This window comes from Neomonachus schauinslandi, chromosome 15 (assembly GCF_002201575.2).
Source record: "Neomonachus schauinslandi chromosome 15, ASM220157v2, whole genome shotgun sequence".
NCBI classification, from domain to species: Eukaryota; Metazoa; Chordata; class Mammalia; order Carnivora; family Phocidae; genus Neomonachus; species Neomonachus schauinslandi.
In genome coordinates this window covers 58,996,043-59,013,061 of record NC_058417.1, presented here as the reverse complement: position 1 = coordinate 59,013,061, position 17,019 = coordinate 58,996,043, and the positions used below count along the sequence as shown (strand labels likewise).

Sequence of the window (17,019 nt, the reverse complement as noted above, 5' to 3'; positions counted from 1 at the left end):
TTCACCGAGCCCTGGGCACCAAAGGTATTTCCCGATGTTTTATCTAAAATGCTTATAGTTGGGGCGCCTGGGTGGCTGTCGTTAAGCGTCTGCCTTCGGCTCAGGTCATGATCCCAGGGTCCTGGGATCGAGCCCCGCATCGGGCTCCCTGCTCTGCGGGAAGCCTGCTTCTCCCTCTCCCACTCCCTCTGCTTGTGTTCCCTCTCTCGCTGTGTCTCTGTCAAATAAATAAAATCTTAAAAAAAAAAAAAAAGAAAACATTAAAAAATAATAATAAAAAATAAAATAAATAAAATGCTTATTATAGTTGGGGCAACTTTCTTTTATTTCTTAAGATTTTATTTATTTGACAGAGAACAAGCAGAGGGAGAGAGAGGGAGAAGCAGGCTCCCTGCTGAGCAACAAGCCCGATGTGGGACTCGATTCCAGGACCCTGGGATCATGACCCAGGCCGAAGGCAGCCGCTTAACCGACTGAGCCACCCAGGCATCCCGTTGGGGCAACTTTCGAGCAAGAGAGGCGGCAGGCCCCTCGCCTTGCTCCTGATCAGAGGGAAAAGCCTCCAGGCTCTCACCTCTATGCTTGCTGTTAGTTGCACGATTTTTTTTAATGAATTTATTTATTTATTTATTTGAGAGCGAGCACAAGCTGGGGGCGGGGCAGAGGGAGAAGCAGGCTTCCGCCAGAGCAGGGAGCCCAACCCGGGACTCGATCCCAGGACCCTGAGCCAAAGGCAGACATTCACCTATGGAACCACCCAGGCACCCCTAGTTGCAGGATTTTTTGTGTGTACTTTTTATCAATTTGAGGAAGTCCCTCCCTCTATTCCTAGTTTATTGAAGGCTTTTTCTTTCTTCTCTCTCTTTTTTTTTTTATAATCATGAGTACGTGTTGGATTTTGTCAAATGCCTCTTCTGAATCTATTGAGGTCATCATCAGTTTTTGGTACTTCATTCTATTAATAGATGGTATAGTAGGTTAACTGATCTCGGGCGGTAGATGGACTTTGCTTTCCTGGGGTAAATGCCACTTGGTCATGGTGTATGATTCTCTCTATACGTTCTGGAGTTTGCTAATGCTCATGGATGTTCATGCTGGTGAAGCACATCAGAGTGCAGTTTTCTTTCCCCGCGAGGCCTTTGTCTGGTTGGATGTCAGGAGGATCCTTGCCTCACAGAACCGGTCGGACCATGTTCTCTCCTCTACTATTTTAGCAGCGTCTGTGAAGGATTGGTATTGATTTTTAGATCTTTCCTAGAACTCACCCAAGCCATCTGGGCATGGGCCTTTACTTCATGGGAGATTTAAAAAGACCACCATGCTATCCCATCGGGCGTCTCAGCACCCCCGCCCCTCCTTATCTTCTTGGGGTCCACAATGATGTGCTGATTTTGCTGACCTGTGTCTTCTCTAGTCTCTCTCCGTCCGTCTAGCTGAAGGTGTCTCAGTTTTGTTGACTCTTTCACAAGAAACCAGGCTTTGGTTTCATTGTTTTCACTATTGCTTTTCTGTTTTCTATTCATTTTTCTTTTCTGCTCTAATTTTTATCATGTCCATTATTCTGCTTGCTTTGGCTTAGTTTGCTTTTTTAATAGTTTCTTAAGGTGGAAGTTTAGATTATTGATCTGAGAACTGTTTTCTCAAGAGGGAGTTTCTAGCTGCGTCCTGTAAACTGTGATATGTTGTGTTGCCATTTTCAGTCATCTGAAATTTTTTGTAAAATGTCCCTTGTGATTTCTTCTTTGACCTGTTGATCACTTAGAAGTGTGCTGTTAGGGCATCTGGGTGGCTCAGTCGTTAAGCATCTGCCTTCGGCTCAGGTCATGATCCCAGGGTCCTGGGATCGAGCCCCATGACAGGCTCCCTGCTCAGCAGGGTCTGCTTCTCCCTCTGCCTCCGCCCCTCCTCCCTCTCTCTCTTTCCCCTTCTGCTCCTTCCCCCGCAACTCTCGCTCATGTGCTCTCTCTAAAATAAATACTCTTTTTTTTTAAATTTATTTGACAGAGAGAGAGCACAGCAGGGGGAGGGACAGAGGAAGAGGGAGAAGCAGGCTCCCCACTGAGCAGGGAGCTCAACTCGGGACTCGATCCCAGGACCCTGGGATCATGACCTGAGCCAAAAGCAGACACTTAACCGACTGAGCCACCCAGGCGCCCCCTAAAATAAATAATCTTTAAAGAATATTTTTTAACTGAATACTGGGCATTTTAGATGATGTGCTATAGAAACTCTGGGTTCTGACCCCTGCCCTCTGCCCGACTTAGTGTTGTTATTGGTACTGGTGTTGGTTTACTTAGTACAGCGCCTGGATGGTGAATTCGAGTCTGTCCCCTCTGAAGTGTGTGGCCACTGGGATCTCTACTAGGTTTCTTGTTTGTTTGTTTGTTTTTTAAGTAGCCTCCATGCCCAGTGTGATCAAGAGTCACAAGCTCTACCGATGGACCCAGCCAGGTGCCCCCCTGCTAGATTCTTTTTTAAATTATTTTTAATACGTAAGTCTGGTTTCCTAAGCTTCCCTGGGTCAGTATACTTTAATGACAGTCAATTACTGGTTAGAGGTTATGCTTAAGTATCTTGAACAAGTAAGGACTCCGTCCTTTGCTGACGTTGTGTGTGTAGGTTGGGGATGCATTCAAAGTTCAAGCAGCTTACAGTTCAGCCGTGGTTTTTCCTTTTGCTTGTGCAAAGCCTCATATGCGGCCGGAGAAGAGTACAGAGCTGAGTTTACAGGCTTGGTCCCTCCTGAGCACAGACACAGCCTTGCAGGCTACCGGGGACAGCTGGGGGCTATCAAGGCCCAACTGCGGCTATTTTATTGACTGAATTTCCTTGTTCAATTTCCGGCTGGACTGTCTTTGCTTCAACCAGTCTCAAGGCCTCCGGCAGCTGAGGTGTGGGTCTCCGGCTAGCTGTCTGCCACCATGATGGCAACTTTCCCGACAAACCCCCTGTGGGGCTTTCTGATCAGGCCAGCACCCCCAGTGTCAGGTCCTGGAGGCCTGCCTGACTCTGGTGAAATTACCACAGGGTGGGAGGAAAGGAAAGTAGCCCCCTCCTGAAACTCCACAGACTGCCACTGTTCTTACTTTTTTCCTTTTTTAAGACTTATTTATTTGACAGAGAGAGAGAGAGACAGCACAAGCAGCGGGAGGTCAGAGGGAGAGGGAGAAGCAGGCTTCCAGCTGAGCAGGGAGCCTGACATGGGGCTCGATCCCAGGACCCCGGGATCATGACCGGAGCTGAACGCAGACGCTCAATGACTGAGCCCCCTGGGTGCCCCTTCTTTCTTTCCTTTCTTTCTTTCTTTTCTTTTTCTTTCTTCTTTCTTTTCTTTCTTTCTTTCTCTTTCTTCCTTAAGATTTTATTTTTGAGTAATTTCTAGTCAACTTGGGGCTCAAACCCACACCCCTGAGATCAAGAGTCACACCTGGCCCCTGACTCCACTGACTGAACCAGCCAGGCCCATCTGATATTCAGTAATTTTTTTCAAAGTGCTCTCAAATGTTGTATGCCTTTGGTCAAGAGTCCTGGAATGGGGGGCGCCTGGGTGGCTCAGTCGGTTAGGCGTCTGCCTTCGGCTCAGGTCATGATTTCGGGGTCCTGGGATCGAGTCCTGCATCGGGCTCCCTGCTCAGTGGGGACTCTGCTTCTCCCTCTCCCTCTGCTGCTCCCCCTGCTTGTGCTCTCTCTCTGTCTCTCTGTCAAATAAATAAAATCTTTAAAAAAAAAAAAAAGAGTCCTGGAATGGTTGCTTTTAACAATTTGTCCTGTTTTAACATTGCTTTTTGGGGAAGGGTTTTGGAAAACTCAATCTGCTATTCCAGAAATCCTGCCCACATACGTAATTTTAAATTTTCTAGTCACCATAAAAACAAACAAACAAACAAAACGCATGACATTAATTTTGGGTTTTTGGGTGTCTTCAAAAAGATTTATTTACTTATTTTAGGCCGGTGGGAGGGAAGGGGCAGAGAGAAGAAGAGAGAGAATTCCAAGGAGACTCCCTGCTGAGTGCAGGGCCCCACGAAGGGCTCCATCCCACAACGCCGAGATCATGACCTGACCTGAGCGGAAACCAAGAGTGGACCGCTCAATCGAATGAGCCACCCAGGCACGCCTCCATGGCATTATTTTTTTTTTTTTAAGATTTTAAAAAATTTATTTGAGAGAGAATGAGAGAGAGCACATGAGAGGGGGGAGGGTCAGAGGGAGAAGCAGACTCCCCGCTGAGCAGGGAGCCCGATGCGGGACTCGATCCCGGGACTCCAGGATCATGACCTGAGCCAAAGGCAGTCTCTTAACCAAGTGAGCCACCCAGGCGCCCCCATGGCATTATTTTTAATAATGTATTTAATCTAAGTCAATATAAGAAATAGTATCATTTCAACAGGTAACCAGTATTTTTAAAATTATGAATGCCTACACTTCTTTCTCTTTTTTCTAAGCCTCTGAAATCTGGTGTGTTTCACACTTACAGCACCTCTCAGCTCAGACCAGCTGCATTCCAGCACTGGCTCCCCTGACAGACACAGGAGAGATATTTGGTATGGTGGTTATTTTTCAAGTGTGTTAACATATCTCTCATGTTTGATATTTTTCTTTTAATCCTTGTCCTTTGAAGATGCTGCAATATCTAAGGATGGAATGCCTAGCTTCCGTCCCTCCACCCTGTCGGGTTCGTACGCAGGGGCCTGCTAATTAAACCAAGGGCGCGTGCACTCCGAGGCGCCGAGCAGGGGCTCGCGCAGCAGGCAGAGGCAGGGGGCCGGGTGCCTCGCTGAGCAGGGGAAAGGTGAGACCAAAAGGCTCCTTCAGGAAAGGATAACGGGTTTCGGGCAACGCCAGGAGACAAGCCCGCCATCGCAGCTACTCCTGCTGGTCGCTCCTGCCCCGACGACCCCGAACTCCCGGGTGCGCCTGCGCCACTCCCCGCGGCGGGGAGAGCTCTGCGCGTGCGCGCTCACTTTCAAGCGGGTTAGCCTTGCGTGCAGCAGGGCCTGGCCGGGCCCCGGAAGTGCAGGGGTGTGGCCTCGCGGACAGCAGCACTTCCGTCCTGTGGGGCGGGAGGGGGCTCCCTGAGGCTTCTGAGTGCTGGGCCGAGGCGGTGGGGGTGGAACTTGCGGCCCTTTTAGGAGACAGAGGCGGGAGCTCAGAGTGGAAAGCGGGCGCCGGCCGGCCGGGCCTCGGCGCCCGCGGTCGACGCGTCACCCTCCGCCGCCCGAGCGCGCTGGGGCGGGGCCCAGCCGACCTCTGGCCTCTGGCCTCTGACCTCCGACCTCGCGGGGCGGGGCACCTCCGCGGCCGGGCGCGGTTTCCCGGGGACGCGTTTCCCGCCGCACCGCGGGCCGCCCGGACCGCCCTGGCGGAGGCACCTTCCGGCGGCCTCGGCGCGGAGCCCTGGGCCGGGCGGCGGCCCCGGCGTGGCGGCCTGCGGTCACCGAGGGAGCCCCCGCCGCGCCCTGGCTCCCAGAGGCCCGGCGGCGGTCCGGGAGGAGCCCGGGCCTGGGCGCAGGTAGGTGTCCTGTGGGTCCGGCCCGGCGGCCCCGCCAGCGCGAGGCGACAGCGACGATGACAGCGCCCCGCGCGCTCGTGCTCCGGCCGCTTCGGGGACTTTCCGTGGGACCTCAGGGTCTCCGGAAGTGCCAGGCCCCCAGGTGCGCGCTCGGTCAGTGGCCAGGCCCGTGACGTTGCTCGGTGATCGCAGAGCGCGGTGCGCGCCCCTCCGGAGACTGACCCTCCGGGGACTGACCCTGCGAGCCCGCTGTCTCTGCGGGGTTCCGCTGGGGAAGGCAGCGGGGCCACCGCTGGCTAGTTGCCCATAGGGACGGGCGGGTCCAGCAAGGGCATCTGGCCAGCACCGGTAAGACAAGCCAGGGGAGAGAGTGTGCAGACGTCTCCTGTGCACAGGAGGTGGGCAGGGCAGTCCTCCCTGACCGAGGTGTCCCAAGGGAGACGGAGCCGCAGAGTGAGCGGGACTAGGACTAGGACGGCGCATTCCCTCTTTCCTTGGCTCGCTAGGGAGCAAGGGGTGACAGCCTCCACTGGAAGGTGATGGTTCTGGGCCTGCAGCAGGTGTTACCCTGATGTTCATGTCTCTGACCATCAGGCTGCCCTGGAGCGGCCTCGAGGAGGGTAGCGCGTCCTCTGGCTTCGATCCTGCGCTTGCGTGGACGCCCCGCCGCTGCGGCCACCGGTGGCTGAGCCCTTGGTCTCCCCCTTCAGTGTGGAGGCGATGCCAAAGCTGCAGGGCTTCGAGTTCTGGAGCCGCACCCTGGGCGGGGCTCGCCACGTGGTGGCGCCCATGGTGGACCAGAGTGAGCTGGCCTGGAGGCTGCTGAGCCGCCGACACGGGGCCCAGCTCTGCTACACCCCCATGCTACACGCCCAGGTCTTCGTCCGCGATGCCAACTATCGGAAGGAGAACCTGTACTGCGAAGTGTGCCCCGAGGACCGGCCTCTCATTGTGCAGGTGGGCAGGGGCCTGGCCGGGAACACCAGGTGGGGCATCTTTCCAGAAACAGCTTCCCGGTTGGGGGGGGTTGCTGTGATGAAGCAGCAGATTGCCAGGGGCTCCTGCTGCTGGTCTCCCAGAGATTTATCCCTTCCCCTGGAACTGGCTCAGTTTGGATGAGGGGATGCCTTGGGCACTGGGGAAGATTCGCCGCCCCCCCCCCCCCCCCCATTGCCTGCCTGCTGTCTGCCGCGTGTTGTCTCGTTACCAGATGATCGGAAAGAACGCTCTGTTCTTTAGCTAAAGTCAGTGATGCCCGCTTTCTGTTTACAGTCGGGACAAACGTGAATCAGTGATTCCCCCTCCTTGTGGTGTGGGCACATGTCCTGCTGTAAATGTTGAGGACAGGATGCCATCCTGCAGTCAGCCCCGGGGACCCCCTGTGGGTCTGGGGAGCTGAGGTACCAGGGCCTGGCTCGGGCTCATGGCACCTCCTGTATCTTTCCCAGTTCTGTGCCAATGACCCAGAGGTGTTTGTCCAGGCGGCTCTCCTGGCTCAGGATTACTGTGATGCCATTGACCTGAATTTGGGTTGCCCACAGATGATAGCCAAGCGAGGTGAGTTCAGCTCCGGGTCACTGTTTTGAGCACTGCTTTGGGCGGGGGCAAGGCCCTGAACCCGCAGGGTGCCTGGCTAGAGGCCAGGGTGTGGACGCAACCAGGGGAGGGCCTGGCGCTGCTCCGGGTGGCGTCCCAGCCCTTTCTTTGCTCCTCTCTCTGGAGGGACAGGGTTCTGCTGGCTCTCAGAGGCTCGGCACTCCCCTCGGTGCCCGGGGAGCCATCGGGCTCCCTGTGGGTAAACGCGCTTTGCAGGAAGGAGGTCCCCCATCACCCTCCCCCTGCGGCTGTACTCTGCTAAGTGGGCAGTTCAGGGGTTAGGATCGTTCCCACCCCGTCTGGGGCTGAGACTTTGTTCTTCACTGAGTCTGAGGGGTTGCTGGTTGGTCAGACGCTGTGCAGGTTGGGCGTTCCGTTCGGTGCCCTTGAGCTCCGGCAGCTGGGCACACAGCCCCCACGTGTGATGCTGAGAAACTGCTCAACCCAGTGACTATTCCTGCTGCCCCTCGGGACTGGCTTGGCAGGGGGCTCGTGCCCTGGGTAGACGCGGGAGGAGAATGGGTGCCGAGGGCCATGCTGGTCTTTTGCAGGTCACTACGGTGCCTTCCTGCAGGAGGAGTGGGACCTGCTGCAGAGAATGAGTGAGTTGGCTGCGTGCTGCAGGGTCGTGGTTGGTGAAGGAGCCCTGAGCCGGTGGCCGGCGTGTCCTGGCCACGGTGCACTCTGCTGCAGGAGGGGGCTGTGAAACTTGGAGCCGGACAGCGGGTGCTGGAGGCAGGTGTTCTGGCCCTGGCCCGGCCCCTGCAGCGCCCTGGCAGATGGGAGCTGGCGCAGGGAGGGGTTCCCCACGGCCTGCCTGAGGTGAACACCACGCTTCTCAGAAGCCGACTCTCCTTTTCCGCAGTTCTGCTGGCGCACGAGAAACTCTCTGTCCCTGTCACGTGCAAAATCCGAGTCTTCCCGGAGATTGACAAGACCGTGAAGTACGCCCAGATGCTGGAGAAAGCTGGCTGCCAGGTGAGGGGCCTGTGGCTCGCAGGGCTGCGCGCTACTCCCCTGCCTCGTGTCCCCTGCACCCTGAACCGGGGGGGAGGGGTCCTTGCCCCCAGGAGCTCCCTTGAGGCACTGACTTGCCAGGGTGGACCGGCATCATGGTGACCACGGGGCGAGGCCTGGTGAGGGTGGGTGAGCCACATGTTCTGAAGAGGGAGGCTGGTACTAGGCAGGGGGAGGTGCCAGGCCTCAGCTGCCCTCTCCCCACCTGCCCCCAGCCTCAAGGTCGGGTTGGTGCCCGCCCGCCCGTCCCTGACACGTTTGGAGCCGGGGTGCTGCCACTTCCGGGAAGACCGGCCCATGAACGGGCTGGGCCTGTCCGCTCTGCATGCTGCGTGGATCCATGGGACATGGCAGCCCCGGGCAGCAACCCACCAGTTGCAACCCAGGGGACTGGGGGGCAGGCACCGCGTGAGCCAGGCCCGGGGTTCGGTTTGGGGTCTGCGGCCACGAGCAGGGTGGAGCCGTGCACCACTGTGTTCCAGTTGCTGACCGTGCATGGGCGCACCAAGGAGCAGAAGGGGCCCTTGTCGGGCACTGCGTCCTGGGAGCACATCAAGGCCGTGCGGTGAGTGGGCATGGCGGGGGGCGCGGCGGCCTGGGCTGGCAGGGAACGAGAAGCACCTGCTTGGCGGAGTGTGGGGGATGGAGCACTGTTGCCAGGAGTGAAGGGACAGGGTCCCTCTCTCCTGAGTGTCTGCTGCCTGCTCCTGGCAGGAAGGCAGTGGCCATCCCTGTGTTTGCCAACGGGAACATCCAGAGCCTGCGGGACGTGGAGCGTTGCATCCAGGACACGGGAGTCCAGGGGGTCATGAGTGCAGGTGAGGCAGGACCACGGCTGGTAGACCTCAGAGGCGCCGGGCCCCGTCGTGACGCCCCGGGCCCCGGGCTGGCCTCACTCAGCGGCCTCGTCTGCCTGATGGGCCTGAGCGCTCGGGCCAGCGGCTGCCCTTGGCTGGACATGGTGGGGGGGGCCGTCCCTCCGGGGACGTGAGCGCCTGCCGCCTTGAGCCCTCCTCCCCCCGGTACCCCCCAGAGGGCAACCTGCACAACCCCGCCCTGTTTGAGGGCCGCAGCCCTGCCGTGTGGGAGCTGGCCGAGGAGTACCTGGACATCGTGCAGCACTACCGCTGCCCGCTGTCCTACGTCCGGGCGCACCTCTTCAAGCTGTGGCACCACACGTGAGTTGCTCCTCAAGGCAGACGCCGTGGGGCCTGAGCCTTGACTGGGGCGTTGGGGGATTTAAGAGGGAGCTTTCTGGAAACGTGTAGCGAAGAGCTTGCGACCGAGTCGGGTCCGGGTCAGGAAAGAGACGGAGCGCGTGTGCAGGGCGCAGGGTGCAGGGCTCGGGCTCCGCCTGGGGAGCGGGGCGGGAGGCCGGCTCAGCAACGGCGCCTCGGTCTCAGGCTGCAGGTGCATCAGCAGCTCCGGGAGGAGCTCGCCAAAGTGAAGACCCTGGAAGGTGTTGCGGCTGTGAACCAGGAGCTGAAGCTGCGGTGTCAGGCAGGTGTTGGGGCTGGTGGGGCTGCCGTGTGGCGCGCGGGGGCCTGGGCTCTGTGACGTGGGGCGCTCTGGGCTCTTGCAGGAGGATATATCCAGGCAGGAGGAGGGAGAGAAGCCCTCTGGCGGCTTGCCTTTCTTCCACTGGATCTGCCAGCCCTACTTACGGCCAGGGTGAGCTTTGCACCAGCCCACGGGCCGGGGTTGGGGGGCCGGGGTGCACACAGAGGAGGGGCGCTCCGCCGTTGCTGCAGCGGGAGCCTGGCCTGCTCTCTCCGGCCTCGGTGGGGGGTGGTCCCGCGGTGCCCGCTTTGCCCTCACCCATCCGCGGGTGCTTTGGTTTTATGTCTTTCTTCCATAAGGTGATTCTCTTAAATGCTTCTGGTCCTGGGTGGATCTGGGTGGATCTGTCCTGGGGGCAAGCGGCGGACAGCCCCGAGTTCCCGCTGGGTCCTTGCAGCTGTGGCTGGGCTGTCACGTGTGGCCACTCAGGCCCAGTCATGGCCTGGGCAGCCTAGGAGCCAAGCTGCTGGGGCGCTGTACGCACGTCCTCACCCTAGCGGGTCGCCTCTCGCGGGGGCCCCCAAGCTCTGCCCGCTGCCTTTCCCTTTCAGGCCCAGGGAAGGGAGCAAGGAGAACGGGGGTGCCCGCAGCAAGCGGGCCCTGGAGGAGGAGGAGGGCGGCACAGACGTGCTATCCAAGAACAAGCAGAAGAAGCAGCTGAGGAACCCCCACAAGACCTTCGATCCCTCGCTGAAGCGTAAGCTCGTCGCACCACTGGGGCCCCAGGAGCTGCTCCCCAGGGCAGGTGGGAGGGCAGTAGCAAGGGCCGGCCGTGAGCCAGGCTGCTGTGGCCCTGCCGGCCACGTGCTCCCTCGGCCACTGCTCAAAGGCAGAGGTGGCCTTTGGGGCCACCCTCCTGAGAAGGCTCTTCTAGTGGCAAACACCCAGTGAGCGGTGGGGGTCTGTGTGCTGCGTCCTCAGGCTGGCCACGGTGGGCAGGGGCTCTGTAGGAGATGGCAGGTGGGGGACAGGCTCACCTGCTCAACCAGCACCTGCTTCTTCTGTTCTTTTTTCAGCAAAATACGCAAAGTGTGATCAGTGTGGAAACCCAAAGGTGAGTCTGGCCGTGCTGCCCAGGAGGCGGTGGGCGGGGTGGTCCCCGCTGACACTGCCCAGGACCTGCAGGGGCTGTCCTTTCCCTGCCTGTTGAGGGGGCAGCCCGAGGGAGGGGGGCTGCTTCCCCGCCTCAGGACCGCCCCTCGCAGCATGGAAGGCAGGCCTTGGGCTGGGGTGTAGCCCCCTGGTGCTCCTGGCCAGGCCTGCGCTTTGGGGAGCTTGCTCAGGTGGTGGGGCATCAGCCACAGGCTCACTGGTTTGCCCGTGTTCAGGGAAACAGATGTGTGTTCAATCTGTGCCGGGGCTGCTGTAAGAAGCGAGCTTTCAGAGAGGCTGCAGACTGCCCAGGTAAGGGGCACTTGCTGCCACCAGCAGCCCCCCCAATCCCCGGCCCCCAGAGGGCAGTGGGACCCTCAGCCTCCTGAGCCCCACTTCCTTCTTCCTCCGCCAGGTCACGGATTGCTTTTTAAAACCAAATTGGAGAAGTCTCTGGCCTGGAAGGGGGCCCAGTCCCGGCTGCAGGAGCCTCAGCCAGCAGGATCTGGGGAGCCAGGCAGCCTTCCCGAGGTTGTGGGCAGTGCCCTGGCCTGAGGGGCCGCTGGAGCCCGACGCACTGCCCCACCAGGCCCCAGGACTGTTGCTGAGACCTCAACATGTCCCACTTGAGGAAATGCCTTTACTCAGGGAATCTCCCGCCTCTCAACACAGAAGGATGAGCTGGTCTTCCCCTCGGCCCTACGCTGGGAGCCCGGAAATGCTGCACCAGGGAGCAGGCTCCCAGGCTGGACCTGCCCCCTCCTTGCAACGTGTGTTCAAAAGTGAACAATAAACCCTTTCAACAATGATGCATGTTTAGAGAGCCGGAGACGGTATGTGAAGGCCCCAGGCCCAGCGCGACATCGGCGCAAGGCTGAGTTGGGAGAGTGGAGTCAGGGCCAGTGAAGACTCCAAACACACAGCCACGGGTGGGAACCCTCTGCCTCGGGAACCTTCCTAAAGGAGGCAGCGCACTGGCCTCAGCCTCCTCCCCGCCTGCACGAGGGGTGGGGAGCCCCAACCCCAAAGCCTAACCTCAGGGACACGAGCCTCAGAAGCCTTCTTAGCAGGAAGGAACGACACAGGGGGAGTGTTCTCAGGCTGCCCTTTAATGGACTGAGACTGAACTGGTCTAGAACCCCAAATGACACAAGAACAGGGAGACTGGGAGTCCGTGCCGCCGGTGTGCGCAGGGGGAAGGGGGGCAGGTGAGTCCTGCAGGCCTCTCCTTCCAGGAAGGGCCCTGAGCAGCGGCCCACGTCGCCAGGGTACAACAGGGTGGAGGGGGCCCGAGAAGCCAGAAGTGGATGCCCCGGCGGGGGTTCTGCACGGGGGGCACCTCCAGAAGCGCCACACGACCAATGGGGAGCCTGCGTGTCCGAGCCCGAGGGTGGGGGCACGGGGCAGGGGCGGGGCGCAGAGACCATCCTGGAGGCCGACGGGCGCCCTCACATGTTGGTGCTCATTCGGGACTGGCTGTTGGCCGGCGTCAGCTCCCCCTGGCTCCCTTCTCGGGGAGGGGACTGGGGCGGAGACGCGGCTGCTCAGCCCAGGAGACGTGCGCGTGCCCGCCCCGCTGCTGCCCCCGGGGCCGCCCCTGCCCTCACCTTGACATGAACCTGATTGCGCAGCACGGCTGCTCGCAGGATCGTCGCTTTGGCCCGCCTCTGGAACTCCTTCCCCATCAGCAGCGACTTCTCAAAGGTGGTGCTGCGCTGATCCACATCCCTGGCGTACAGGATCTGCGGCAGGAGGGACGGGGCTCGGCGGTGCTCACCGGGGCGCAGGGACCCCCTCCCTGCACCCACGGCCTGGACCCGGGCCTGGCCACCTTGCTGTGGGAGTCGATGCGGGCGTTGATGAGCCCCTCCAGGATGAGCTGCGTCAGCTCATCCTCCAGCGCCGCCACGGTGGTGTTGAAGGCTGCGGCCATCTTGTGCATGTCCGCTGACACGTAGGGGCTGAAATACTGCAGGGCAGAGGGCACGTGGGCCTCCCGCGACTCCCAGGCCCGCCTGCGGTGCCCTGCCTTGGCCTCCGTGCCCCCACGTCTACCTGGATGAGGGCGCGGTTGCGGATCTGGGTGTACAGGGTCCTGACGTGGGGGGCCAGGTACATGTCCAAGAGCAGGTTGTCCTGGTGAGGAGACCTGGTCAGGCACCGCTGCCCCCCCGCCTTGGCCCCCCCGCCACCAGAGGAGGCAGGTCCCTCACCTTCATCTCATCCAGCATCTTTAGGCACGAGGCGTACTTGGACTCATAGAATTTGAAGATGATGTCTCGAACCTGCGGCTCCAGCTCCAAGAACAACTTGAAGGAGCTGCAGGTGCATACCCCTCAGAGCCGGCCCTGCGCCTGCCCACAGGCCCTGAGGGCCGGAGGCGGGGAACCGGAGCCCCCCACAGGCCCAGAGAGCACCAGTCCTCAGGCTTCTGGGAGGGGGCAGGCTGCAGGGCGAGCACCCCACCCTCCACCCACCTGCTGGAGATGACGTTGCGCTGCAGCTCCTGCCGGTCAAAAGTGGCCAAGGCACACAGGCCACCATAGACAGCCACGTTGCTGGGAGAAAGCAGCTGAAAGGAAAGAGTTGGGTCCAGACCCCCGGGGTCACTGACAGTCGAGACACAATCCAAGGAGGAAGCAAGCCCAGACACAAGGCTGGCTCATCCCTGCCCTGCCCACCACCCACCCAAAGAATCCACAGGACTCCACAGAGAAGATACCCCTCAATAAAGAGCCTAACCCACAAGCCCTCCCCCTGCTTCCCAGCAAGGGCTCGTCCCCAGACACCCTCCTATCCCTCACCTCGGGGAAATCACAGTGATCGAATGAAGCCAGCAAGAAGCACTTGGCAGCCTGCTTGTACTTGCGCGCGGCCAACTCGGCCAGGCCTAAGGGGGGGTTGGGGGGGAGGCAGCCAGGATGAAGCCCGGTGCCCGGAGGAAGCTGCCAGAGCCGCCCTCACCTCTCCCACCCCAGCTGCTCCTCAGTGTCAGGGACAGCAAGTCTGGTCAAGCTGTGGCCACCCCCGCGAGCACTGACCGGGGCACTCTCCTCAAGTCAAGGGCCCAGGGAAGCCGTGCACAGTGGTGGTTACTCCTGCAAAGGACTCCGGGGCCCACCTGTTAGTCACACCTCAGCTCCCAACCACTGGCCGCATGCTGGCCTCCCCGCCCGGGACCGGAGCCTGGCAGGCACCCCCTGGGGCCATGGGTGCAGGGCTCAGACGTTTCCTCGGCTGTGACGAAGGCCCACCACCCTGGCTGTGAGGACCCGACCTCCGGCATGCACAGGCCACCCCCGGGGCTGGGGTCAGCTGTGGCGGCCTGCCGCCCCAAGGCCTCACCTGCAGCACACTTGAGCTTGGTGAGGATCGCCTGGGTCTGGCTGTCCCGCTCCCCACGCTGCTGCAAAAGAAACCAGGACACGTGAGCCCCCGGCCTCCACATCCTGGTCCTTCCCCGGGCCCTGCCCCAGCCTGAGAGGGACAAGGGCAGACCAGGTTGGACCAGGCCTGCCCGGGCCTCAACAATCCTGACACAAGGTCTGAGAAAGCAGAGAGGGTGGGAAGCCAGCGTTACCTCGGCAATCTCCGGGGTGGACTCGGCCTTGCTGACGTAGCTCAGCACATGAGACCAGTTCTGCAAGTAGACGCTGACCTGGCGGGCGGGCGGGGTGGATTCAGCCTGGGACGCCCCCTCCTGGCTCAGGGGCAGTGCTGCCCTACATCCCCTCCCGACCCGGCGAGGCAGGGCCCACCTTGATGACGTTGAGGCACATGTTGATGACATGCTTGGCGCTGGTGCAGTAGTCCCGGGCCCGGGAGTAACACTTGAGGGCATTGCTCAGGTCCCCACAGTCCAGATAGTGGTCACCAAGGTCGTCGTGGCCGCGCCTGTGGGCCCAGACATGAGCGGACCTGGACCCAGGGCCCCGCGGGCCCCGCTGCCCACCTCCCAGTGTCCCAGGAGCAGCACCTGATACTCTCCTTGATGGAGTTGCCCTTGTAGTTCTTTAGGTCTGTGTCCAGCTTCTCCAGCTTCAGCAAGGCCTTCTTCCGCGTGGCCTCCACCCAGGCCGTGTCAAGGGGCGGCGGCTCCACGCCACTCTCGGGGATGGTGTCGGGTGCATTCTGCAGCTCCCTGAGGGAGTACCTGGGCCATCAGGGGCCGAGGTGCAGGCAGATGGGTGCCGCCAGGGGGCCCCTGCCCGGCCCCTGCCAAGTGAGCACCCAGCCAGCACAGGAACACGGGGACCCCGGCCTGGTGTGGACGCCCAACGGGAAAAGGGTCGTGCACGCAGCCATGGCAAGAGAAGAAAAGCAAGGTGCTGTCTCCACAAACTCTGCGTGATGTCAAAAGAACTACACGTCACGTGCACACAGAGAAAAGCCAGGACGACGCAGACAGCACAGAGCGGACTGGATGAGAACCCAACCCGTTTTGCCATTTATCACCCTTCCTGGCTTTTCAGCAAGGCAGGCCAGGTCACCACATCGAGGCAATGATGCTACTAAGTGCCCACATGGGGATGGTGTCAGGTGTCACAGGAGCACAGGAAAGGCTCCCGCACAGGCTAGACGCAAGGGGGACACACCACACCCAGCCCCTAGTGTCTGCTCCCACCAAGGGCCCTGCCTCCTCCTGCCAAGCCCCCGGTCTCACCTGGTGGCCTCCGAGAGCTTGCGGTGGATCTCTTCATACATGTCCACGTTGAAGGTCCTCTGCACAAAGGAGAGGGCCATCTTCAGGGCCTCCACCCGCAGCGGGGGGCAGTGGTCAGCAATGAACTGCAGTCGTTCGATGCGCATTAGCCCACTGTAGCTGGCCGCGTACTGCTCCAGATCCTGAAGTGGGGGTGGGGGGGGTGGATGGAGACTGTGCAAGGCGGGACCCCAGATCCCAAGCCCTGGCAAGTGAGTCAGGAGCAGGACCCAAACGCTGACCCTCCCGCAGTATCCGAGAGGCCCTATGCCGATAACAAGAACAGCTGGGTATACGGGCACCAGACAGACCGCTATCCAGTCAGTGCTGGCAAAGGCCACTTGGGGTGGGCCAGCGCAGAGGCCTCCAGGGTAGAGCTCTGCCCCGGGGGCTGAGGGGATGAACGGCCAGAGCCAGATGGGACCGCTCGTGACTGCCAGTCCCCAGGCGGAGCAGTCAGGAAGCAGTGCTCCGTAGGCTGGGCCCCAAGAAAGACCTGTCCTCGGTCTGAGGAAAGCTGCACACCGGGCTCTAGTGTGTGGGGGAGAAGTGGGGTGCACGGTCTCCGGCTGGACTACCACCCCTCCTAACAAGTGGGCAAATGAAGAGCCTAAAGGTTTCTGGGTCAGAGAAAAACACGGCCTGGGTGGGGGGCCTGGCCTAGCCCCTTCCTGCCTGCCCCAGGCCCGGCCGGGGGGTTCCTTACCAGGGTGGGGTTCTCCACCACGTAGTTGACATCGGGTGCGTTCTGCGGGTCCTCCTGGGGGTCCACATCGATCTGCATGGGCTCCACGGCCCCCTGCAACACAGGCGGGCGCCTTGGCACTCGAACCAGACTGCCCAGGAGGGGTGAGAAGCCCTCTCCGCGCCCCGACTTGCGCCTGCCCCCGGTGCCACGTCCCGGCGGGATCCTGTCCGGGAGCGCCTGCCGTCCCTGCCCCTCCCTGCCCCCGGCCTGTGTGCAACGCCGCCCCGCGCAGGCCCAGCAGCTGCTGCGCACAGCGCCCGGGCGCCACATCCCCCGCCGGTCTCCGGGGCGGACAGCCCGCAGCGGGGGGGCCCCCTGCCCAGGGACGCCGGCAGTCCCTTCACGCCCCCGGCCGCCGTCCTGACGCAGCTTCCTCCGAGCCGCAGGGAGCGCCGGCAGCGGGGGCCCCAGGGCCCGGGCGGCGGCGGGAAGGGGTCTCCTCGGGGCGCCCTCGCGCGCCGGGTGCGCGCCCCCCGCGCTCGCTCGCTCGCTCGCTCCTGGGCCCCCTGTCCTGGAAGGTACCTCATAAAGCAGCGTACAGGCCGACAGGCTGGCGCTCAGGCTGAAGTCCCCGGCCGTGCCCGGCAGGAAGAGGTCTGACCTACTGCTGTGAGGGGTGCAGTACAGATCTGTCACTGACGAGGAGGCCGAGCTGGGGGCCGGGCTATCCCTCATTCTGTCCTGACTCTCTGCACCCCCCGACCCTGACACACAGCTGGCCTGCTGCTGAAGGGAGGAAGAGCGTTAGCGCCGGGCCGGGCCGCGGGGGGCGGGGGGAGGCCGCGCGGGGGC

At 61.0% G+C, this 17,019-nt stretch overlaps 2 protein-coding genes across 8 annotated transcripts; one reads left to right on the top strand and one right to left on the bottom strand.

Annotated features, from left to right (window-relative positions):
• Nucleotides 1-5,101: 5,101 nt before the first annotated feature.
• On the top strand, nucleotides 5,102-11,621 carry DUS1L (dihydrouridine synthase 1 like). Of its 3 annotated transcripts, none has more exons than XM_021680892.1 (14): nucleotides 5,102-5,512; nucleotides 6,223-6,469; nucleotides 6,961-7,069; nucleotides 7,660-7,710; nucleotides 7,974-8,086; nucleotides 8,341-8,690; nucleotides 8,840-8,943; nucleotides 9,159-9,303; nucleotides 9,529-9,625; nucleotides 9,708-9,796; nucleotides 10,237-10,382; nucleotides 10,702-10,739; nucleotides 11,014-11,089; nucleotides 11,193-11,621. In XM_021680892.1, the coding sequence occupies exons 2-14, from the start codon at nucleotides 6,233-6,235 to the stop codon at nucleotides 11,330-11,332; spliced, it is 1,695 nt and encodes a 564-aa protein (XP_021536567.1). In that variant the 5' UTR covers nucleotides 5,102-5,512; nucleotides 6,223-6,232; the 3' UTR covers nucleotides 11,333-11,621. The 3 variants fall into 3 exon arrangements, with proteins under 3 accessions (XP_021536567.1, XP_021536563.1, XP_021536569.1); XM_021680888.1 differs by having other exon boundaries at nucleotides 6,107-6,469; XM_021680894.2 differs by having other exon boundaries at nucleotides 5,294-5,512; nucleotides 8,608-8,690.
• A 254-nt stretch (nucleotides 11,622-11,875) lies between these two features.
• On the bottom strand, nucleotides 11,876-16,963 carry GPS1 (G protein pathway suppressor 1). Of its 5 annotated transcripts, none has more exons than XM_021680899.2 (14): nucleotides 16,750-16,963; nucleotides 16,186-16,278; nucleotides 15,441-15,622; nucleotides 14,754-14,930; nucleotides 14,536-14,671; nucleotides 14,358-14,435; nucleotides 14,123-14,183; nucleotides 13,582-13,667; nucleotides 13,255-13,349; nucleotides 12,991-13,096; nucleotides 12,833-12,913; nucleotides 12,609-12,746; nucleotides 12,385-12,519; nucleotides 11,876-12,317 (listed from the first exon to the last, which is right to left on the bottom strand). In XM_021680899.2, the coding sequence occupies exons 1-14, from the start codon at nucleotides 16,900-16,902 to the stop codon at nucleotides 12,267-12,269; spliced, it is 1,572 nt and encodes a 523-aa protein (XP_021536574.1). In that variant the 5' UTR covers nucleotides 16,903-16,963; the 3' UTR covers nucleotides 11,876-12,266. The 5 variants fall into 5 exon arrangements, with proteins under 5 accessions (XP_021536574.1, XP_021536570.1, XP_021536571.1 ...); XM_021680895.2 differs by having other exon boundaries at nucleotides 11,876-12,300; XM_021680896.2 differs by having other exon boundaries at nucleotides 11,876-12,300; nucleotides 14,123-14,180.
• Nucleotides 16,964-17,019: the final 56 nt, after the last annotated feature.

What these genes read in the sequence shown, in the direction of transcription:
- GPS1 (XM_021680895.2), bottom strand. Translation starts at nt 16,902, where the DNA reads ATGAGGGATAGCCCGGCCCCCAGCTCGGCCTCCTCGTCAGTGACAGAT. An exon ending in CAAGCTCAAGTGTGCTGCAG is followed by an intron (nt 13,668 to 14,122) that starts GTGAGGCCTTGG and finishes ACCCCCCCTTAG; the next exon opens with GCCTGGCCGAGTTGGCCGCG. An exon ending in GCAATCAGGTTCATGTCAAG is followed by an intron (nt 12,301 to 12,384) that starts GTGAGGGCAGGG and finishes TCTCCGCCCCAG; the next exon opens with TCCCCTCCCCGAGAAGGGAG.
- DUS1L (XM_021680892.1), top strand. Translation starts at nt 6,233, where the DNA reads ATGCCAAAGCTGCAGGGCTTCGAGTTCTGGAGCCGCACCCTGGGCGGG. An exon ending in AGCTGAAGCTGCGGTGTCAG is followed by an intron (nt 9,626 to 9,707) that starts GCAGGTGTTGGG and finishes GGGCTCTTGCAG; the next exon opens with GAGGATATATCCAGGCAGGA. An exon ending in CAGCCCTACTTACGGCCAGG is followed by an intron (nt 9,797 to 10,236) that starts GTGAGCTTTGCA and finishes TTTCCCTTTCAG; the next exon opens with GCCCAGGGAAGGGAGCAAGG.